This window comes from Heptranchias perlo, chromosome 2 (assembly GCF_035084215.1).
Source record: "Heptranchias perlo isolate sHepPer1 chromosome 2, sHepPer1.hap1, whole genome shotgun sequence".
Lineage (NCBI taxonomy): Eukaryota > Metazoa > Chordata > Chondrichthyes > Hexanchiformes > Hexanchidae > Heptranchias > Heptranchias perlo.
Window position 1 is genome coordinate 119,832,170 of NC_090326.1, and position 24,742 is coordinate 119,856,911.

Here is a 24,742-nt window from a genome sequence, read left to right on the forward strand (position 1 = left end):
AACGTAATCTTCTTATACCAAATGCTTTTTCATCTGCAGGAGAATAGATTCCTTCCAGGCCCTGCTCTAAGCTGACAACAAGCAATTATGTGACAACCATTCAGTTCTTTACCCCAGTGCAGATTCCCCCACTCCCCACGTTGCGACGGCTGAGATCAGGAACTCAATGGCATGGGAAAAACTGAACACTTATTTGCCATAGGGCAGGTCATGATTGACTAATTTAATCAATTTGTTCATGGAAATTGCCTGGTGTATAGAAAAGTAGAATGCAACGGATTTGGAATGTCAAAAAGGGCTTGATAAAAGTGTCACATAATAGAATTGTTGTAAAGATTAAGACCTTTGGTAATAAAGGTGATATGGTGACATGGATAAAAGGGGTGGCTGAAGGGCAGAAAATAGACAGTAGGAGTGAAGAGATCTTTCTAGTGTTATGCCTCAGGGGTCTTTGTTGGGGCCTCTTATTCTCCATACAGATTAATCATTTCTACATGAGTTACAAAGAGGACACCAAATTAGGAGCATTGTAAACTTGGGAAAAAAATGACAAGAGAATGGAAATATACCGTAGACAGTAAAGTCCTCAATGGAGTGGATAAACAGATCTAGGTGTACATAGAATTTGTAAAAGACTGCAGATAGAAAAAGCCACAAAATGGCAAATGGAGTAGTATTTGCCTTTGTGTGCTTCAACTCCCTGTCCATTTCTTCTGCGCTTACCAGAGTGACACTCCCAGCCTGTTCTTCCGTTTTTTGGCCCACAGTTCTCGGCTTCTCTGGCAACCTTTCTCACTCCAGAGCTCCGTGCATTTGGTCTGCTCTTCAACCAAGTTGCATTCCCAATCCTCCACCACCTTCTCCCCTACACTTGGCTGATCTCCAGCCCGCCAATATAACCAGAGTTCAGTGTTGCCATCCGCTCCCAATTGTTGGAACTCACTTTGCCCACAACCTGCGGCTATTCTGGCCTCTCCTGCTCTGTGCCACCCAGCTGTTTGCCACTCCTTATATTGTTGAGCCAGAGGTGTTGAAAAGTAAGTCCCATGTTTGTAAAAGGGCATCCAATTCTGGATGCAGCAAATTGGATAGATCTTAGGAAGATAACTGAACTTGAGAAAACACAACTTTATTGCTTCACAAAAGAAGACGTGGCAAATTGTTCAAAAAATTACGTATTTTCTGAAAGCAACAAATTGAAGATATTGAATAGATCTCGAGCTATTTTGAGATGGAATATGTGCTCATCTCAGGTCAAAGGCAGGATTAAGGTGGGGAGGCATGTACATTAGAGGGTGATATTAGGCAATGGTTATTAGGGAATGGAGGCAAAGGGTAGTGGGGAGCTACTAGGAAGCTAGAGAGAAATGTTAGAATTGGGAAAAGCAAAATGACAAAAAACATTATTTGGTACAGGCTGATTTTAGGCAGGCGGAGAGGGGCAGGAGGCACAGGGGATATTAGAAAAGTGAGCATGAGATTGAGTGGCAAAAAGCTATGAGGGTAAATAGGAAGTGCAATGGAGAACAGAACATTTTAGGGAGTGAAGTGGAGGTGGATGTTGCAGAGTGAAGATAGTCAGGATTTTGGCGAAGGTGTAAGGGGGCAGAGGGAAAGTATTGTGGTGAATGGTGAAGGAGATATTAGATGATCAAACTGGGCTGTTAGGAAGGCAAGAGCCACAGAGCTAGAGGCTGATATTAGGCAGAACAAGGTCATGGCAAATCCAATATTATACAGGCAAGGGTGATATTAGCAGAGAAGAAGATGTATCAGAAGCAATTGACTACCTGGCCCTATTCTGCAGCACGGCCCAGCTACTAATAAAAAAAGCTACCCAGCTGGCCTGACTCCTAGCACAGCCTTGCTCCTCATACATGCCCCGCTACCGATAATAAAGAATAATTTCTTAACCACGCTCCTAGATGCAAATCAAATCAATTATTTAAAATTATTGCCAGCACAGCCATACTCATCAGTCACTGTTCCCTGACCCAGATCCACTCCTCAGGTCCTACTCCTCAATCTTACTAGTACATACTTACTCTTCAGAATTCACATGCTAGCATTAACATCAAACCTTGAAAATGTTTTAATTCCATCTTTAGCTGTAAGCCTGCTGCATTGGTTTTGTGTAAATGTCATTCCTTCAATAGCTACCCATTCCCACCCATTACACACACATTCATTTCCACATGCCAAAAAAATTAACATTCCCATCATCTGGCAATTGCCAAATAAAAACTTCAATAATGAATATTCTTCAAATCATTATCCTCAACTTCTATTTCCATAAACCTTCTTCCTATTTAACTGTGCAAATCTGTGCTGCAACATTGTACGCCTTTACTCTCAGGTTGTATGGGAAAGCAGTCCGCTCGCCAGGCTGTTTCCATGAGAAGAAGTTATTAGAAAAAGTGTGAACCATAATAATTCTAGTTGCTATTGCAATAATTACTATGCAATTGTCTATTTCCTATATATCGTATATAGAATGACAATAATTGGTGCGTTCCATGCAACATTTAAATATTTCAAAGTCACATTTTGACTTTACACAATGAAATAGGATATAATGTTCAGCAAAAGTCTCCATTAAGAACTTCCTTTTTTTCCCCAGCTGCTGCATTCTACGGCTACATTTGTCCACATGACAGTCACAGACGACTAGGCACTAGTCACCGTTATATGGGTCTTCGTAGGTTCTCCTATTAGCAATCCCAACTCTCCACTTCCCTCCGGGGCATGCACTGTCCTTAGCAGGCAAATGTAGAACAAGCTGATTCATAATTGGTCTAGGAGTTTCCATTAGAAACCAAAACAATTACAAAGGACTTTTTGTTTGCAGTATATCTGCAGAATTGGTGGTTGCTAGAGATAAAAAGCTTAAACTATAGTTTCATCTTTTAAGAAGAATGAACCCAATATTGGACAAAATGTCACATTGGAATGTTTTTTTTTATCATATTCATCTCCCTCCCCATCCCAGATCTTTGAGATGTTACAAAAATACTTATTTTCCATAACACAGAATCAATTGTAACCGCAAACTCATTTATCCTTCTCTGTCCCATATTACCATGTAATTTTAGTGGCATTAACAGCAAAATAATTAGCATCCCTCTGACTTGACAGTTTTAACAGTCATGACCATAGTAATTTTACTAATTAGGATGAACTTTAAAACAACTCCCACAATTAGAGTGGTATTTTTTTCAAATGTACAGGAACTGTGCCATTCCACACTGTTTCATAGAATCATAGAAAGGTTACAGGACGGAAGGAGGCCATTCGGTCCATCGAGTCCGCGCCGGCTCTTTGCAAGAGCAATCCAGCTAGTTCCACTCCCCTGCCCTATCCTCATAGCCCTGCAAATTTTTTCCTACCAAGTACTTATCCAGTTCCCTTTTGAAGGCCATGATTGAATCTGCCTCCACCACCCCCTCGGGCAGCGCATTCCAGATCCTAACCACTCGCTGTGAAAAGAAGTTTTTCCTCATGTCACCTTTGGTTCTTTTGCCAATCACCTTAAATCTACGTCCTCTAGTTCTTGACTCTTCCGCCAATGGGAACAGTTTCTCTCTATCTACTCTGAGTTTCACACTCAGAATCAATCTAAATGTAATAATCATCAACAAACTGACAGAAGGCACTATGACTTCGTACTACTATTCAGTTAACTCAGCTCCTGCTACTCACCCTTCAGTGAACTGCAATATCAAAAGGCAAAAATAAAAACGCACCGTCGGGTATAGTTTATGCTGTTATGTATTATTTAGCAGAAATCGTAAGCATATTTAGTTTTCAACAGGATTTGAAGCTTCCTTTATGAAAAATTTAAGGCTCTTCAATTGCTCAGGATGTGTATCAAGTGAATAGCTGACCCAAAGTACCAGTTCAAACTCCAGTATGTGCTGCATTAACTGATCTCACTCAGATGGTGATAGGGACACAATAGATTTCAGTACCCCTAGGTTGTGGAAAACAAACAAAACAAAACAGCGTAGATTCTCAATCCTGATCACTATCCATCAAATCCTGTTGAAAGTGCACGTGTGGATCTTAAGAGCAGACGTGTTGGGCTTGGCTGTGGCACACTTCGCTTCAAATGACCTGCCAACGCTCACTGCCAAAGATTACACATGACTAATGGCCAGTTGGGCAAGTTCCTGGAGTGTTAGTATCGCCTATGGAGCCATACCTCAGCAACAACAAAAGAAAATTGGAAAAATTGGATTAGAAAATAAGTGTTGATGGTACCAGTCCCATAATTAAGAAGTTACAATTCTTACCTTCACATTGTCTGGAAGAAGCCCCCCTGGGTGTTTATCCATATACTGACATAAATCCGTATGCTAGAACAATGAAAAGAGGAAAAAACACAACTGTTTTAGATTTATGAGCTGTTTGATAATTTAACAGATTCAGCTTGTTTTAAATGCAGATTTTGCCTGACTTTTCTTAATTATTCAACCAATTTTGTATTTAGTTAGCTAAATTAGATATATACATTTATCAGCATTTACAGGATCTTCAAATTGTGTGTGCCTTTCAACAGTCATGAAGATTATCAATTAATCTCACTCCTATGCTATTTCATTTAATTAACCAGTGAAAAGTTTTAACAGCACACTTTACTGATCATTCATACAGAAAAATATCAAAATACATGGCTTCATATGGCATGCTTTTATTGCTCATTTGGAATACATGATTAAAATTTAAGAATGACATTTAAAGAAAATGAGAATTGCAAAGCAACATGACTATTCACCCAAAAATCTTGTTTGTGAATAAGACCATTGAGTGTCAGCTTATTACTGTAGACGGTCATAGAAACCAGAGCTGGAATGCCCTAATGAGGAATGAAACAATAATATCTGTGGCACTCAATTTGAACCATTCTGGTTATGTTCAGGAAATTCCCATAATAGTGATGAGGAAGAAATATATTCCAACAACATGTTTGAGAAGATCACATTTAACATTATGCAATATATCAAGTCTTTTTGTTTTGCTTTTGTTTGTCACAGGAAATACTTTGGAATCAACACAAACTATAACAGACTACAGTTCGGATTGAAATCTCTTTGATCAAAGATGTGAAAGTGCAGAGTTACTGAATTACACAACAGGCATAATTAGACAGCAGTAATGCAAAAATTCACAAGCATACAATTTAGGGACAAGTTCTCAAAAAGGTAATTTTAGATGGGGATTTGTGACTGCTTTAGTATCTCTTAGTGATAAATTGAGTTAATTTCAATTAGATCTTAAGAAAACTGCTAGCATTTCAAAGAAAAGTAAATCAAGAGCCTTCAAATAAGTCAAGTGGTGTATTGTCACAGTTCTATCACCTCTGTATGAACTATTTTTGGAACCATTTTCCACGCATGTGAAAATTGCTTAACTCATTTTACTTCTAAATTATACTCAAAGGACCTATGAAGGCTGGCAATTCAGAACAATATCAGGATTGTTTATGAATTTCTATAATTTAAGATCTAGTGAAACAAGGATATTTGGTACAATAAAATACACATTACATAGAATCACATGCAATTATTTCAGTATAAAAGTGAAATTTGATTTAACTGCACAAGAAACATTCAAAAAATGTATATATCTTGAAACTAAAATCATCTAATCACAAACCAATTTTTTTCAATTTGGTTTTTCCAAATGCACCAGTAATTTTCTTCTATGCAGTAAGAAATAGTACTCATCTTAATTACTCATTAACAGACACTAGTGGAAGAGGCAGATTTCCTCTCTGCTCCGTAGAAATGGGTTTTTGCATTACTGCTGTCTAATTATGCCTGTTGTAGAAACGGGTTTATGATTTTGTTATACATAACACACACTTTCACCAAATAGTTCAAAGTATTTTTAGACTCAATAATATAAAGGCTAAATATGAATTGGATCAAGAAAAAGGGAATTTAGTTTTTTCATAGATTCCTGAATGCTTAATGTAAAGGCAATCATGACATGCTATTTAATATTGGTACATTTTCTAACTGAACAATGGAAATCCATCTTCATAGAACAATTGGCATGTTACAATGTCAGTAACGATTTCACATGTGTGACATTGTGAAGTAATAGACGATAAAATAATTTATTAAAAATTATAAATACTCCAATTAGTGAAGTCTATTATTTCCATAATTACATGTCAAAAGTTAATATAAAAGGGCCCATTATATGTGATTTGTTCTCTAAACTGCTATGTTAATGAGAAGACAAAAATATTTCTATTACTCTTTATAAAAAAAATCAGGCTTAGGTTTTTTGGTAACTGGAATATTTCATACATAATCTTAACTACCTCGTTATTTAGTACTAATTATGCGAAAGATGCGCGTGACTTTTAAAGGTTATGAAGGTTATCAATTAATCTCACTTCTATGCTATTCTATAAAACATTGGTAATTTGTCCTAAATTAACTTGGGTCATTACCTTTCAGGAAATGCTGCATAGGCATAATTAATTTTTCACCAGTAGAATTATTGGAACACAAAGGAGACGTTCAAGCATTGGAAACAGTGCAGAGGAGAGCCAGAACACTAATCCCTAGTATTAGACGTCTGAGTTTTGAGGAAAGACTGGTGAAACTTGGGCTTTTCAGCCTTAAAAGGAGGCATCTGGGACATGATCTTACAAAGATACATAAAATTGTAAATGGTATGGAAAAGGTAAATCTGGAAAGTTACATTAAATTGAACAGTGAGAATAGGACAAGGAGCCACTGGCTCAAACTAGTAAAAGTCAAATTAAGGACTCATATCAGGAAGTTTTCCCTCACACAGAGTGATCATTACATGGAATGGACTCCTGAATAGAGTAGTGGAGGTAAAAACCCTGAATCATTTACAAACTAACTGGATGTTGCAATGGGGAGAATTGAGTATTTCTGTGTGGGTGAACTAAGATGGTATGAATGTCCTTCCTCTTCTGTAATCATCTTCTGAATTCATGCAAAATTGTAAAGAGAGCAATATGAAGAAAAAACGATTCAACTGCTGTCCATGCTCAATGTTTCTCCTGATGCATTTAGCCTTTTTCAGTCTGCATGCGTTCTTACGTTTAAGTAGCTCCCTAACTGAGACAATTACAATGGTGGGTAGGCCTGCTGCCTGTTTCTGCGACTTTTCCCAATGTCCACACATAAATGTCAGGAGTCTCCTTTGCTCAGCTCATCAGGGGTGCATTGCTTGGGTCACTTATGTAGTGCTACACGATGGCATTCATTGCTCCTATGCTTTTCCACACATGTCAGTGCTTGAAGTCAATTCCTTACCATGTTTACTGATCTCAGAATGTAGAACAGTGGTCAGTTATGACTTCTCTGAATCCATCCCTCATTGTTGTCTGTATACATGCTCCAATTAGGTTGAAGCTGGCCCCAATAGCGAGATCCAACCTATCAATACCGGTTTTTACTGCCTTGTGCACGGAGGCAGTGACTACTCAACATAGTCCATGTGTTCTAATAACCTCCACTAAAAATCAGGTCCACTAAGTTCTGTAACCGGAGATAATTCACGAGGGGCAGGCAGCATGGCATGTCACTTGCCTACACCTGCTTCCCTTCAACCCCTGCAAATCTCCTAGTCCCTACAGCGCCAATATCCTGTGCTTCCCCATATGCTTCCTCATCCAAATGACTACACGCTTGTCACAAGGCATCTGTATCTGAGATAGTGCTCGCTTAAAATGTGTGTGGTTATGGTTGCTGCTTCACTAACTATCCTCTCTGGATGTGTGTTGCAGTACACTTGGTTTTCCTCGCTCTATGAAAAGAGCAGATGAGATATTATGAATACAGTGTACTCTTGCACACAGCTATTATATTGTTATTACATGAACTATTAAGCACCTGTGCTCAGTGTGTATAAATATGTTGATTTAACATACAGTATACAGAATATATGATTAATATGGGACATAGCAGATGTCCAACCTGATCAGACATTTCTCCCTATTAATGGTACAGTTAATAGTATCTCCTCAGATGTTCCACCACATGTTCTGCTGGCTGCTCTCCAATTATGCAATTTTAATTTTATACATGACAGTAGTGAGAATTAAAATATGTGATTTGGCACACTGACTTCTTTTTCTTGAGATAGTAAAGCACTTTTGCATCTCTCTCTCTCTCATAACTACCATGCAGCCTCATTTTGATCTGTATTTTTCATTACTATACCTGTCCTTTGTTGCTACTTTAAAGTAATATCCCTACCTTTCCTTGGTGCTTGTTTTCAAGTTCCAGACTTCATTCCTGCATAAAGGTCAAACCAAAACAGGTCTATTTCTCCATGGCACAGTCTACAAAGATTTCCAAATCCAGCAAAACAGCCTTTTCGGTTTTGTCTAGAAGCACTGCTTGATGAATGATTTTTTTGGGGCATTTCTACTGATTAACTGCTCAAGGAATTTAAAAAGGAACATTAAAGGTGCACTCTAAAATGATCATTTTTCTCATGCTCACACAAATCAAAAGTGGATGCATGAAATTGATCACATCAAAATTACTCTCAGACTTTGACAAAGAAAATGTTATTTCCCCTCTTTTTCCCCCAAAGGGAAAAATATAGACCTGGTTATTAATTATGAACAAGAGGCAAATCTATGAATCTAAATAGGTCAAAGCTTGGTATCTATTTTATCCCCTGTAATTTACTCCCATCCTTTTGTGATTCATGCTGTAGTGTTGTTCCATGGGGATCAGCAGCCCTCCAGTACTTCACATACGTGGCCATTCTTTATGTGTGAACCAAGACAGTCAATTGCATGCTGTTCAGTGGCGTTGCCTGCCTTGGTTCACAAATAAATAATAGCCACTTATGTGTAATACTGGAGGGCTGCTGGTCTATATTTTTCTCTTTAGGGAAAAAAAGGGCAAATAACTTTTTCTTTGTCGAATAGTTTGTGGATGTGCATTTTTCAGCAGTATTTACTGGAAAACGATCAAGAGCAGAAACCCAGTGTAATTTCTCCCCCTCCCGAGCTCAGATGCACTGAAGACAATTATAACTCGTCCACCAACATCCTGGCTGAAATCAGCCAACGCAGCACAGACCACAGATCAAATGTGGAACTTTTCAGCTCTATATGTTACCATTCAAAAGTCTGGTGTCTCAATGAGTTATAGGGGCTTGGAACACAAAAGTAAGCAAGTTATGTTCCAGCTGATCAGACCCCATCTGGAGCATGGAGTTCAGTTTTGGGCATCAAACTTCAGGAAAGATATAATGGCAAGAAATCAGTTTCTTCTGGATCCTGGTGACAAATTCAGAGGGAGGGTTCAAAGTGACCAGTTGGTACCAAAGTAGCAGCTGGGTTATGACCAACTCTCCATATCAGAAGGAAAGCATTCGGAATAATCCTGTCCAATGTCCAAGACAAGCAATGACCTTTGTCTCCAGCCCAGTCCACTGTCAGCCAGGCGTCCCCATCAGGGCTCAGGTAAACTCCCACATGCAACAGGTAGGTGGTGCTCCCACTGAAAGCACAGAGCTACTATGACAGGGAGTTTACTTGCCACTGGCCTTCTGGGAGTCCAGATCACTTATTCTAGTTGATTCTGGTGGAAGACGCAGCACAGTGCATTTTCTGGCACTCAGTCAGCGGGATTCTTTACCAAGAGGAGCACGTCATCTGTATAAGATGAAAGGATGGCCTCCATGCCCAAGCCATACAGAAACGGTTCTCTTGTATAAGAGGTGCAGAAAAGCTCTGTGCACATCTCTCCCAAAACAAGGAGGCGTAGGCGACAAAAATCCATTAACTTTAATGAAGCACTCTGTGGTCGCATAGAGAAGTCAGAATCAGGCAACAAAATGCATCCCAAACCCGAAAGCCTGCAGAGTTCTGAACAGATATTCGTGATCCCATCTATGAAACACCTTCTCTTGATCTAGGGAAAGAAAGGCATTCGATAGACCAGCCCTCTGGAAATGGTAGATCAGGTTCAGGACCAGACAGATGTTACCACAGATGCAGATCCCAGGACTATGTAAAACCATCAGGTTGGTCAACTTGGGCAAGCACTGAGCCAAAGGCAGACAGACGTGGCCCCAGCAAAGGTCTTGTAGCCCACGCTAAAAAGGGAGACTGAGCACCAGGTTTTCAATGCCACAGATCCTTCTTCTTGGATAGCAGGGCAATGATCAGCCTGCACCAAGAAAGAAGCATCTATATGGTCACCAGTGCAGGGCATCCCAGAACACTGTGTGGACTTTATTCTGGGACTGCCGGAGGGTGCCTGACAACACCCCAATGGCTAGTGAAGCTTCAAGCCATCTGACATTCGCTGGGCTGAACAAGGCAGGTCCTTCCACAAATCTCTACAGGCACAAAGTAGTGGTGATAGACAACTATAGCCAGGGGAAGAATAGGCATTTTGTACCTGCCACTCACTCAGGAGCTGGGTGAGGAACTTTTGCAACTGAGAAAGCTCAGTTTGATTAATATTCTTGACTAAGGGGACTGTCTTGTTGATCGCAGGGACAAAATGAGCATGCTCTTCTGGGCCTGGCCACCTCTCTAAGACCAGCAGTGTTCTATTCCCTCAGTGAATGTTACCCACCACAAATTTGTTTGATCCCTCCTCCCCGCAGGAATGAAGAGCGATTCAGAAGAGAACACCAGGGAGTCAACCAGCATCCTTGACTGATTTTCCATCCTCCTCCTCTATTACACTAACCATGTCTGGAGCAGTAATGCATCTAGTTCATTCGCCGCAGAAACTCTATCAAGAGGACCGGTCATTACAGCTGATTGGCCTCCACCCCAGTCCCATCCCCAGGATCCCAAGCCAAGGACTTCCCCACGGGTCACTTTAATGGTGCTGAGTCGGTTGGGGGGGGGGGGGGGGTGAAGGATCACGATAGCAGTCCCTCCTTCCCTGGGGCACTCTATCCCAGGAGTCAGGTCACATGCCAAAGCACTGAATCTCCCGGGCATGAGGCCCAAGGTCAGGGTAAATAGATACACCCCTTTCCCGCCACTGTCACCTAATCCAGCCAAAGGGCCAAAACCATTCACAGTAGGAATCAGGTTGAGCAGATCCTGGGAGAGGGCTGTCAGGACTAGGGCACAGGTGGATGATAAGACGTCAATCACCCTGGTGCCCAGAATGCAGGATCCAGTTCTGGTTTCTTCCCCTTCATTCTCTGGTTAATTCTGACCAGAACCCTCAAGAATTGGAACCACTTCTAGCAGTGGAATTTAAAAAAAAATATTCATTTTCTGGATATGGGCTTCGCTGGCAAGGTCTGCATTTATTGCCCATCCCTGGTTCCCTGGAGAAGGGTGGTGTTGGGCCTTCTTCTTGAACCACTGGAATTCATGTGGTGAAGGTACTCCATAATGCTGTTAGGTGTGGAGTTCCAGGATTTTGGCCCGGCGACGATGAAGGAACGGCGATATATGTGGGGATGCAGTGATGGAGGTGGAGCAGGCTTAGTTGGAATGCCAGGAAGTACTTCTATTCCCAGACGGTTTTTGTTCTTTCAAATAGACTGCCTGAACTGGCAGTGAGTGTGATCTCCTCTTCAAGGACCTGCAGAGTGATGACAGAAAATCGTAGCACCCTTGTAACATTCGTTCTGCCTGCTATCTTCACTTTGCAGCACTGAATCAAATTCATATCAGCCAAAGTTTACCTTCCTTTTAAGAGGTCCAGGCTGGCTTTAAATGGCATCACCATATTTTAAGATTTTCTCAAAATATTTTTATATCACAAAAATATGCACTTATAAGCTGATTTAAAATGAATTTAGTTCAAATGTTACAATTAAATGGGGTGTGGAATCAGTAAAATACCAAAAAGGTAGTTAAATATTTTTACAATGACAAAGAAAAACTGCTGCGATATCACAGCAGTTACTGTACCTCAAAGAAAGAAATGTTTCACAGAAAAGAACAAAATCTAAAAATAATTCCCTGGAATTGGCACCCCTTGTCACATTAGAATACACTGGACTGCAGTGTGTTCCAACTGTTCTTTCACTCATGAGAAAGACCTCCAGGGTCTTTTACTGTGCCAATTCTGTTTCCTATTTACAGAAAATACTTTTTGTAAAGTAATACTTAATGTATTTACCTGTGCCATTATAACATCTGAGTCACTATTCCATTAAGAAATTACGGGTCATATCTAAATCAGTACCCACCCATTTCCCTATAAATCTACTTCAAATCTAGTTGTCCCATAATTCTGTTTAACTGGCTTCAGCTGCCTCATGTCTCAAATGGATGAACAGCCTGAAGCTTATGAATGGGCTACAGAACCTTCCAACCTCATTCCCATCATAGAAACTAGTAATGTGAAAGCACTTCCATTAAAACAAAAAAAGTGCTATTTGGCTTCTGGCAATGACATCATGCAGCCGCCAGCTTGCAACGTCTCGATGAAAATAGAGACTGTTGCAGCTTTTTCTCTGCTTTAGCTTTTCTTCCGTTAAAGTGCACATATCATTCATGCCCCATCAGTTCCAGTCACTATTATACTTTTCTTTCCTCCCTTACTAACAACAGATTGTTCCAAAAAGTTCACATCAACAGCTGTGATTTTATAAGGATTGTTACTGCAAAATGTGACTGTATCCCCAAAAATTTCAGGTTCTTTTCAGTAATATTTATATGATTTTACCCAAAATCTTTCATACAATTTAAATAGCTGGCTGCTGGTCATTGAGCTTCTATGGAAGCTGATTAAAATATTAATTTGAATTCAAATCAATTTTTCTTTTGCATTTTCCCTGTTGAATCTTCTCCTGAGGGTCTAACTCATGCTTGGGTAAAATTTCATAGGCACCAGCTAACTCAGTACCTCACTAAAGTGGCCATTCTTCATAGTTGAGACTAGACAATTGGCATCAGCAGGTTATTCAACCATATGACATCTCTTGAGCCTACGTGTTACTTGCTTTCACAAACATAAACTTAAAATATTTCACATAACAGGAAGTCAATACAGAACAGAAACTACAAAGGAGTAATTTCATGAAAGGTGATTAAAACTCAGCATAAATCACCCTGCACATACAGTAATGATAGAAAGCTCTGTGTGAATCATTCAAAAAGCACTTCAAAATCAATGACAGACACACACATTGCAAATTGAAAATCTGTTTCAAAAATTTAGCTCAAAGCTTTACTTTCTTTCACTTGTACTTTGTTACAGACACACAAAAAAAACTTGTTTGGCTGAAGTTCAGACCACAAGAAAAGCTAGAATGGAAGCATTCAATGGAACATAAAGCTCTGCAGGGCGCAATTTGTGCTATCCAGTCTGTCCACATACCCTGCACTGACATGGAAAATAGAAGCTAAATCTAGTTTCTAATAAGGGACATGACGCAGAATGGCAGCATATTGTTTCACACCCACAATTTTCCAATGCCTGTTGCGGGAAGAAGAAATGAAAAGGAAAATACGAGGAAAGGGAGAGGGGGTCATTATGGGCCACCCTAATGCAATTCCCAGTCATCACTAATACAATGGCACAATTAAGTGCCTGGTAAGAAGTCTCCTACCTACCCTCTCAGCCACGAATGGCACTTGGTGCAAAGAAACCATAAAAACAGAAGGATAAGAAATAAACTTTAAAAATATAAGTTAAATAATATAAAAGTATTCGATTTGGAGCTGCATTTTTATTTAGATTTCAGTGCCAGTTTTCTTTAAAATGAATCCTCTTTAGCACATCACATCTCCTTGACATTGGAATGACTGTGTACTGCCTGAAAATACGTATATAATAATCAAACTCCCAAAATCCAATTTATATACAAATAAGAAAGCATGCCCAGTAGAAACCGTAGCAACATTACCCCATCGAGGCATCAAAGGCTGCATTAAACAATTATTCCCATGAATGTGTCCGCACTGACAGTTGCAAGGGTCCCAAGTGGAAACAAGTTCGACAGCCTCGTTTTATTGCTTTGTGAACATCAATCAACACCACAAAATTCCCCAGAATTCAGTACTAACTGGCACTAAATTTGCAATCTCTGCAAACATAATTTTTTTGTTTTAATGGAAGAACGTTCATAACACTTATTGCCGTGGCAAGAATGAAGGTGGAAGGATCTGCATTTAAAGTTATTGCATTCTCTTTCAAAAAGTCTGCAAGGGCAGCAGGTGTGGAAAAAGGAAGCATTACGGTGGTTTTGTAGAGGTGGGACTGGGATACATATCATTATAGGACAGAGTAGAAGTGCCTTTGTTCTGCATTTGATTCAGTGCCAGACAGCTTTCACATTACTGGTTGCTCTGATGGGAATGAGATTGGGTAAATGGGGTTAGAAGGTTCTGCATTGGACTGAGCTGTACTTGAACTGGGAGCTGACACAGGAGGGCAATAGAAATCCATTCCATTTATTGTCCTCCAACATCTCACACTTCAACAATGATTTCAACAAAACAGTATGCAAAAGACAAATAAAATCAAAGAAAGGGAAACTGCCAGCGTCCAGAAGCAATGAACTCTTCTAAATTATTAAAATTACTAATTTAAACTACTAAATATTTGAATTTCAAAAATTCAATCAACCTTCCAAACATCAATTGCTCCAGCCAAGAAGCAGGAGAGCATAACATTTACAACCTGTCAAAAACACTCCATTATGATTACAGTAAACCTCCCATCTTTCAGCAGGAGGTTTAAAGACTTGAGTCTATCAGTGGACAAGCAGAGTCAATTGTGCTGGTTCAATCAGTGCTTCCTCTTGAATTTTTGACAGCGCAGGAACAAGTACTGCATCGCATATAGCAGACTCTCTCAGCTGTAAGATACTGTGTGCCCCAGCAGGATTCACATCCATGTTAGAGTGGTCTCATAAAAAAGTATTGTACTTCAGTAGTATATAGAATCATAGGAACAGGAGTAGGCCATTTAACCCCTCAAGCCTGTTCCGCCATTCAATGAGATCATGGCTGATCTGTGATCTAACTCCATATCCCTTAATATCTTTGGTAAACAAAAATCTATCAATCTCAGATTTAAAATTAACAACTGAGCTAACATCAGCTGCCGTTTGCGGAAGAGAGTTCCAAACTTCTACCAACCTTTGTGTGCAGAAGTGTTTCCCAACTTCACTCCTGCATGTCCTGGCTCTAATTTTTAGATTAAATCCCCTAGTCCTAGACTCCCCGACCAGCAGAAATAATTTCTCTCTATCTACCCTATCAGTTCCCCTTAATATCTTGAAAACTTTGATCAAATGACATCTCAATCTTCTAAATTTCAGGGAATACAACTCTAGTTTGTGTAATCTCTCCTTTGTGTAATTTAACCCTTAGAGTCCAGGTTGCATTCCAGTAAATCTACACTGCACTCCCTCCAAGACCAATATATCCTTCTCAAGGTGCGGTGCCCAGAACTGAACACAGTACTCCAGGTGTGGTCTAAACTGTGCTCTGTACATCTGTAGCATAACTTCTACCCCCTTGTATTCTAGTCCTCTAGATATAAAGGTCAGCATTCCATTAGCCTTTTTGATTATTTTCTGTACTTGTCCATGACATTTTAAGGATCTGTGTACATGGACCCCCAAGTTTCTTTGGGCCTCCACTGTTTCAAGCTTTTCACCATTTAGAAAATACTTTGATCTATCCTTTTTAGGTCCAAAGTGGATGACCTCACACTTGCCTACATTGAAATCCATTTGCCACAGTTTTGCCCATTCACTTAATCTATTAATATCTCTCTGTAATTTTATGCTTCCATCTACACTGCTTACAATGCTGCCTATCTTTGTGTCATCGGCAAACTTGGATGTGTGGCTCTCTGTCCCATCATCTAAGACATTAATAAATACAGTGAATAGTTGAGGCCCCAACACAGGTCCCTGTGGGACACCACTAGTCACATCCTGCCAATTTGAGTACCTGCCCATTATCCCAACTCTCCGTCTCCTGCCGCTCAGCCTATTTCCTAACCAGGTCAATAATTTTTTTTTATTCGTTCACAGGATGTGGGCATCGCTGGCGAGGCCAGCATTTATTGCCCATCCCTAATTGCCCTCGAGAAGGTGGTGGTGAGCCGCCTTCTTGAACCGCTGCAGTCCGTGTGGTGACGGTTCTCCCACAGTGCTGTTAGGAAGGGAGTTCCAGGATTTTGACCCAGCGACAATGAAGGAACGGCGATATATTTCCAAGTCGGGATGGTGTGTGACTTGGAGGGGAACGTGCAGGTGGTGTTGTTCCCATGTGCCTGCTGTTCTTGTCCTTCTAGGTGGTAGAGGTCGCGGGTTTGGGAGGTGCTGTCGAAGAAGCCTTGGCGAGTTGCTGCAGTGCATCCTGTGGATGGTACACACTGCAGCCACAGTGCGCCGGTGGTGAAGGGAGTGAATGTTTAGGTTGGTGGATGGGGTGCCAATCAAGTGGGCTGCTTTATCTTGGATGGTGTCGAGCTTCTTGAGTGTTGTTGGAGCTGCACTCATCCAAGCAAGTGGAGAATATTCCATCACACTCCTGACTTGTGCCTTGTAGATGGTGGAAAGGCTTTGTGGAGTCAGGAGGTGAGTCACTCGCCGCAGTCATTTGCCCTCAATTCCATGAGCTTCAGTTTTTGCTAACAGTCTCTTATGAGGGAATTTATCGAATGCCTTCTGGAAGTTCATATAAACAACATCCATAGACATTCCTCTGTCTATTACTTCAGTCACCTCTTGAAAAATTCAATAAGGTTCATCAGGCTTGACCTCCCGTTTACAAGTCCATGCTGGCTCTCTCTAATCAGCTGAAAATTTTCAAGGTGTTCAGTCACTCTATCCTTAATTATAGACTCTAGTAATTTCCGGACAACAGATGTTAGGCTAACTGGCCTATAATTCCCTAATTTCCCCCTCTCACCTTTCTTAAATAGCAGAGTGACATGCACAATTTTCCAATCTAAAGGAACAGTTCCCGAATCGAGAGAACTTTGGAAGATTATAGTCAGGGTATCTGCAATGTTCTCACCTACTTCCTTTAAAACCCTGGGATGGAAACCATCTGGTCCTGGGGATAATAATGGCACTCTTTAGTGCCATTATTTTCTTCATTACTGTTATTAGTTTCCTTGGGGTGTCTGGCATGCTATCCTCTTCCTCTACTGTAAGTACTGACGCAAAGTAATTATTTAACGTGTCTGCCATTTCCTTATTATCATTTACAATATCACCATTATCAGTTTTTAAGGGGCCCACATTGCTCTTGACCATCCTTTTTTTCCTAATATAATTGTAAATATTTTTTGTGTTGATTTTGATATCCCTTGCAAGTTTTGTTTCATACTCCCTTTCTGTAGCTCTTATGATATGTTTTGTTACTCTTTGCTGTTCTTTGTATCTCTCCCAGTCGCCAGGATCTGTGCTTTTTTTGCATTTTTGTATGCTTTTTCCTTTAGTTTTATGTTGTCTCTTATCTCTTATGTCATCCATGGCTGTTTTTTTTGGCAAGTGGAGCTCTTGCTCCTTAGGGGTATAAACTGGTCATGTGTCATGTTAAATTCTTTTTTGAACACCTCCCACTGATCATCTGTCATTTTACCCATTAACAGATTTGCCCAGTTTACTTTGGACAGTCTCTATCTCATCCCGTTGAATTCGGCTTTACCTAAATTTAGAACCTTAGTAGCTGATACGGGTTTCTCCCTTTCAAACACAACGTTGAACTCGATCATATTATGATCACTATTGTTAGGCTGTTAACTAAATCTTGCTCATTACTCATTATTAAATTTAGTATGGCCTGCCCCCTTATTAGTTCTAGGACGTATTGTTGCAGAAAGCAGCCCTGAGCACACTTCGGTACCTTTCTGACATGAGCTCATCTGTTTATCCCAATCAATATGAAAGTTAAAATCCCCCATTAAAAACTGCCTTTGCTTATGTTTATCTAATCTCTGCATTTATACATTCTGCCACTTCACAGCTGCTACCAGGGGGCCTATACACAACTCCCACTACAGTCTTAAATCCTTTTCTATTTCTGAATTCTACCCATAAAGTCTCCACTGCCTGCTTACCTCTCGTTTTAACTATCCTCTCTTATCATTGAAGTAATTTCATCCTTAATCACTAAGGCTACTCCTCCCCCTCTACCATTTTCCCTATCCTTCCTATAGACCTTATATCCTGGTATATTCAGTTCCTAATCCTGACCGTCTTCCAGCTGTGTCTCAGTAATGGTTACAATGTCATACTTTCTAAGTTGAATTTGTGCCTGCAATTCATTCAATTTATTCCTTACACTCCTTGCGTTTATATAAAGAATACTTATTAGGGCCACACACCCTAACCTGTCCTTCTGCTCTAATGTTTTTTCTCACGCATTTCTTATTTCTCTCTCCTGATTAAATTACTTTACATCTTTTAGTTTTCCCTTTACCTGTAGTGCTAAAGCATAATTTCTGACTATTACTCTACTCTTCCTTTTCATTTGCTTTAGAATTATTATTCATACTACCTTTTCCATCTGAGACCTCCCCTCCATTTACTTAGTTTAAAGTCTTTGTGAACACCCTATTTATCCTCTCCACTAGGACCCTGATCCAAGCCCAGTTCAAGTGGAGCCCGTCCCAACAGTACAGCTCCTTCCTGTCCCGTTTCTGGTGCCAGTGTCCCATGAAATGGAGCCCCTCTTTCCCACACCACTCCTTCAGCCACGTGTTCACCTCCCTAATCTGCTTATCCCTATGCCAATTTGCATGTGGCTCGGGTAATAATCCAAAGATTATAACCCTTGAGGTCCTGTTTTTTAATTTAGCTCCTAGCTCCTGGTATTCTTTAAACAGGACCTCTTGTCTACTCTTTCCTATGTTGTTGGTCCCAACGTGGACCACCTCGACTGGATCCTCCCCCTCCCTCTCAAATATCTTTTCAAGCCGGTTTGAGATGCCTCTCACCCTGGCACCAGGTGGGCAACATACCATGTGAGACTCTCGATCCTGCTTACAAAGGGTGCTATCTGTCCCCCTAATTATTGAATCCCCTACAATACCACATCCTCCTTGTCCTCCTCCTCCTCCCTCCCTCCTCTTTGGACAGCCTCCTGCTCCAAGGTGCCATGGTCAGCATTCTGGCTGTCCTTCTGACAGTCTTTATCCTTATCCTCACAGGTAGCAAGTACATCGTACCTGTCAGATAGGATCAGTTTCTGCGGATCCTCATTCTCTATCTCACCTGGGTTCCCCTTACTCTGTACACTATCGGTCACACCAACTCCATTCTGATCCTGTACCTCTCTACGAGCTGTGACCAAGGTCTGGAGCAAACTGCCCAGATACTCCTCCCCATCCCTTATGTGTCAGAGTGTCTCCAACTCACACTCCAGCTCAATGACTCTGAGCTGGAGAGATTCGAGACGGAGACATCTACTGCAAAGGTGTTCATTCGGGACATTCTCGATGTCCACAAACTCCCACATACTGCAGTCCAGACACACAATCTGCTCTGCCATGTCTTAGTCTACATTTATTTATAGATAATTACTTCACTAGTCTATTTTAAAAAAAATTTAGCACCTTCGTTCCCCTCTACACCGAATTCCCACTCTCACCAAATTCTCAAGTTCCCATTCGGTTCTCGATCCACTCTGTTTGATGAGCTCTGTGCTTCAGCAGATAAACTTGATCTTCAATCTAAAAGTACACTGAGCCAAACTGACAAAATGTGAAGAGTACCAATGTTCATACTGATGAAATAAAATACAATACAGTTTAAAGAATGCCACCCATCATCACTATGAACATTAATACTCTTCACATTTTGTCAGTTTGGCTCAGTTGGTATCACTCTCATTGTAGTGGGTTCAGGTTCTACTTCAGGAACTTGAGCATGAGTCTAGCGCAGGTGTGCAAGTTTTTTTGCCATCATGGGCCATTTAGGTGCATACCATTGAACTGAGGAAGAGGCAGACGCAGAAAAAATTTAAATCCATTTTCCCACCAATTTGCATGAATCTCAAGTTGCTGATATGAACAGATCCAAGTGTTCTGATTTAGGATTTATCCACCAATGAAGCAGTGGGGTCACACACAGCCCATTCCAAAATTCCAGGCCCCAAAAATTCAAAGACGACAGACCAGCAAAAAAGAAGTACACAAGTGCAAAATATTACACCAATAACCTTGCATTTATACACTTTGACATGCAGAAAGCTCATCCAAAATTCTGTCAGTATTCTAACCTACACCAAATCCCGTTCACCCATCATCCCTGTTCTCACTGACCTACATTAGCTCCTAGTCCGCCAACACCTCAATTTTAAAATTCTCATCCTCATGTTCAAATCCCTCCATAGCCTCGCCACTCCCCATTTCTGTAACCTCCTCCAGCGCTACCTCCTCCTCCTCCATCAATTCTGCGTTCCTCCAACTCTGGACTCTTGTGCACCCCCTGCTCCATTCACCCGGCCATTCCCGTGCCTTCAGCCATCTCAGCCCTAAGCTCTGGGATTCCCTTACTAACCTCTCCGTCTCTCCACCTCTCTCTCTTCCTTTAAGACCCTCCTAAAAACTTACATCTGAACAAGCTTTCCGTCACCTGTCCTAATATCTCCTTTGTCTCAGTGTCAATTTTAGTCTTATTACATTCCTGCGAAGCCTTGGGACATTTTCCTACTTTAAAGGCACTATATAAATGCAAGTTGTTGACCTGAGTTCTCACCCCTCCAATGTACTACCAGACACCAGACTGCTCAGACCACTTTCAAACCCCAATCCATCTCAGACTGTCCTCCCTCTCGCAGCCCATTCTGTTCCACGTGCTAATCCCAGGAACCAATATATTTTATCTTCCTGACCATGCTCTCAACACCAAACTCCAGTTTCTCGCTCATTTGCGTGTTACACCAATTCCTGGACATCCTGACTCCACCCAACTCCACTTCAAATTAATATATATTGGCAGGACATCTTGCTGCATAACCTGGGCTTTAACAAAGTTAAGAGGAAAAATTGATTGTATCAGCAAAGGGAATGTATATGAGCCATAGAGGGAAGAGCAGAGAGGGGGAGGAGAATGGAGTGGATAACAAACAGAGTGGGGGGGGGGGGGCGGGGGGAGACAAAGAATTAAGACATAGAAAAAGAGCAGGGAAACAGGAAAGTCCCTGAGGAACACCACTGGAATGAACATTTTCCAGAAAAATCCACTGAAATGAAACTAATTCTGAAGTTATGTTAAAGTTCATCAGTTGATAGCAATCAGAAGCATCAACCTCCTGGAATCAAATAAAATCAGAAAATGTTGAAAATGCACTGCATCTGAAAAGAGAAAACATTAAACTGTCTTTTTGCTCTCAGATGTCAATGGTCCTGCTGCACATTTCCTGTATTTTCTGGATTTATATCATACTGATTTCTATCATTTTGTAAATACCTCTTAGAATCTGTACTCATATAAATAAAAAACATCAGTTATTCAGGAGAAATATAATACTATACATTGGATCATTTTGTTTCCTTATTCACAATATTTGATAAATTAGATTTACAAAAACCACATACAGACATCCACAATAAGCAGAAAATTACTGCAGAATCTTAACTTATTTGACAAGAAAATGTCTGGTTAACTCATATATATCTATTTTTATCTGAAGGTATAAAACTTATATCAGATGTCAGTGTGGGTTTCAAAATAAACATAACTAGAATGAAACAGCATTACTAAAATGAACAAAATGGTAACTGGAAAATAAATCATTTTTTCACATGTCATGAAAACATCAAATAAATCAAGTCAGCCAGTTTTTCATGTTAATTATGTATCCGTTGTTACTTACTACATGACAGAGCACTGCCTGAAGGAATAAACTACATTTTATTCTGAAAAATAATAGTACAGTGGCTACATTAATCCAAAGAGGTGACATGAAACATCAGTAGGAAAGCTTTATACGTCATCCCACAGGCCTGTGGAACATAGTCCTAGACGGTGCCGTCACCTGAAGCTCAGGCAATTATACACAGATGTTGAAATCTGTGGTAAAAGACTAGGGGAACGCAAAAAAAAAATTGTCATTAAGTAAAAGCAGCTTTATAGTATACCACATTTTTGCTCAACAACTGCATGGCATTCAAATCCAGAGCTACCCACCAGTTGAAACAGCGTTGAAAATACATTAGGACATGGGAAATCTATGACTTGCCCATTGTAACAACAGTACAATGACTCCAAGACTTTCTGTGCCTCCAGAAACAAACAGGATCGCATTTGAGAGACATTGTTCATTGGCACAGTTGTCTATTGCCACACCATCCAATATACAAAAATAAATTAAGGATCTAAAAAAGCAACATTTTTTTCAATGTACTTTGTTCTTTTCAACCACTTTCTTGTCAAGAAAGGTGTCTTCAATCTTTTTCTTTTTGAGGACAGAAACCCTTTGCTGTATAGGGTGCAAGAAGTTTGCAGCGAAGTAGCCTTCCCTATTGAAACAGAAGTAAGACCAACTTCCAATATCCTTATATTGGTCAATTATCACACTTTCCAGAATAGGAATAAACCTAGAGAGAAAATTTCTGAAATTAGTGTTCCAGGCACAGAGCTTTATATACTGGGAGTGCATATCAGGAATTCAGGCGCTTGCCCCTCACAATTTTCCATCTATTAAAATGAATGGACAGATAATCGTGGGGGTGTATTAGAACATTTCCATATCAGCTCCCAACAGTGAAGCTCTGCAACAGAAACTAAAGATGAAAATTTACGCCTAGGTATCAAAGTGAGTGACAGGTTGTTCCTCGATTAACCTTCGCAGGGCAAGATGAAAACTTAATACCTACCAATAATATTTTACACCCACCACAACCAGGTATAAAGTGAATTCACAATCACTTCCAGGTGGCTTAAGGGGAAAAATTGTGCCCAGAGGGCCATGACCTTATGCATATATGGTTAAAACATTAATTACAAAAATGCTTGCAAAAAACCTACCTTTCTGCAATATTTGATCCAGGTCCAAGTGAATTTTTTTTAAAAACCTCAAAAGAATATATCCGGACTTAACAAAAGCCGAAAAACGGCAGTAGGAAATGTTTTCTGACATAAACTAGCTGAAATGCAACTAGTAGTGCAAAAAGCACAAAACTGTTAATTAAACTTTTAACTTAACTTTATTATGACTGCCGAGATTCAAAAAAAACAAATGAAGGTTTAACAATATAGCTTGACTTTTTTTTAAAAAACAAGATACCATATACTTATGTGATTTTTGCAGGTAGATGTTCTGAATTAAATCTACACACTTTACATATAAGTCCTAAAATTAAAATTAAAATTGTATGATTTCAATCTCTTTTTTTAAATGAAAGGATCTTTTCTGATTACTTAAGAGTACAACTGAAAAGCAAATCATTTATAAGGACTAATTCAATAGAAGGGCAGTTTGTGCTTACTGACACATCCCTCTACCAGCAGTCAATAATATTTAAAATTTGCAAAGCTTGTAGGCCCTATGCAAGTCCCTGCCAACAAGACTACACAGTCTATACTTATGATGTGTGTAGACGCAAGGAAAACATGTTTAGACCGTGACAAAGACTGATTACATTGTGGACAAAAATAATCACAAATGCAATTATATTGTAATTTTAATCCAACCAATTTCATCAATGACCAGCTGCTCTTAAATAGAGGTGGGGAGCACTTACCACATATTCAAACACAAGAGTCAGGGTTTCCTTAGTGTGAATGATGTCATGGAGCAGGACTATGTTAGCATGTTTCAGCCCTTTCAACAAAGATGCTGCAAAGGAATGAAAAGCAAACTTAGTAAGTGATACAGTTAGACTTGGCAGAGACAATCAACCACTGGACAAAGCCTCAGGTGCCAGCAATTCATTTAAAAACAATGTAACCAACATCAAACTAATGTATTAAGTACATAAAATACTTCTAAAAAAAACCACATTAACACTGAATGATCATGTGAAACAGTGGGTTAGAAAACAGTCTTTTCAACTCTGGGTTCCAAGATAAAATCCAGACCACACTGATGGATACCCATCACCTCTTAGGCTATTTTCATGACTGCTTTTTATGTCACTATTTTCCATTGAAATAAACATTGCAGATTTAAAAAACCAATACCAATATACAAGTATGTATTTATTATTTGGATGATGGATAATTTTTTTAATTCGTTCTTGGGATGTGGGCGTCATTGGCAAGCTCAGCAATCATTGCCCATCCCTAATTGCCCTTGAGAAGGTGGTGGTGAGCCGCCTTCTTGAACCGCTACAGTCCGTGTGGTGAAGGTTCTCCCACAGTGCTGTTAGGAAGGGAGTTCCAGGATTTTGACCCAGCGACAATGAAGAAACGGCGATATATTTCCAAGTCGGGATGATGTGTGACTTGGAGGGGTACATGCAGGTGGTGTTATTCCCACATGCCTGCTGCCCTTGTCCTTCTAGGTGGTAGAGGTCACGGGTTTGGGAGGTGCTGTCGAAGAAGCCTTGGCGAGTTGCTGCAATGCATCCTGTAGATGGTACACATGCAGCCATGGTGCGTGGTGGTGAAGGGAGTGAATGTTTAGGGTGGTGGATGGGGTACCAATCAAGCGGGCTGCTTTGTCCTGGATGGTGTCGAGGTTCTTGAGTGGTGTTGGAGCTGCACTCATCCAGGCAAGTGGAGTGTATTCCATCACACTCCTGACTTGTGCCTTGTAAATGGTGGAAAGGCTTTGGGGAGTCAGGAGGTGAGTCACTCGCCGCAGAATACTCAGCATCTGAAC

The 24,742-nt window shown here is 40.3% G+C and overlaps 1 protein-coding gene across 5 annotated transcripts in view; it reads right to left on the reverse strand.

Annotated features, from left to right (window-relative positions):
• The window catches only part of cdk14 (cyclin dependent kinase 14), a 634,917-nt gene that overhangs the window by 354,400 nt on the left and 255,775 nt on the right, over window positions 1–24,742 (reverse strand). For all 5 annotated transcript variants that reach the window (XM_068006560.1, XM_068006534.1, XM_068006551.1 and 2 more), the window contains 2 exons: window positions 23,661–23,755; window positions 4,293–4,355 (listed from right to left, as the gene is read on the reverse strand). In XM_068006560.1, coding sequence (XP_067862661.1) covers window positions 4,293–4,355; window positions 23,661–23,755 — 158 coding nt within the window. The remainder of the gene's footprint in view (window positions 1–4,292; window positions 4,356–23,660; window positions 23,756–24,742) is intronic.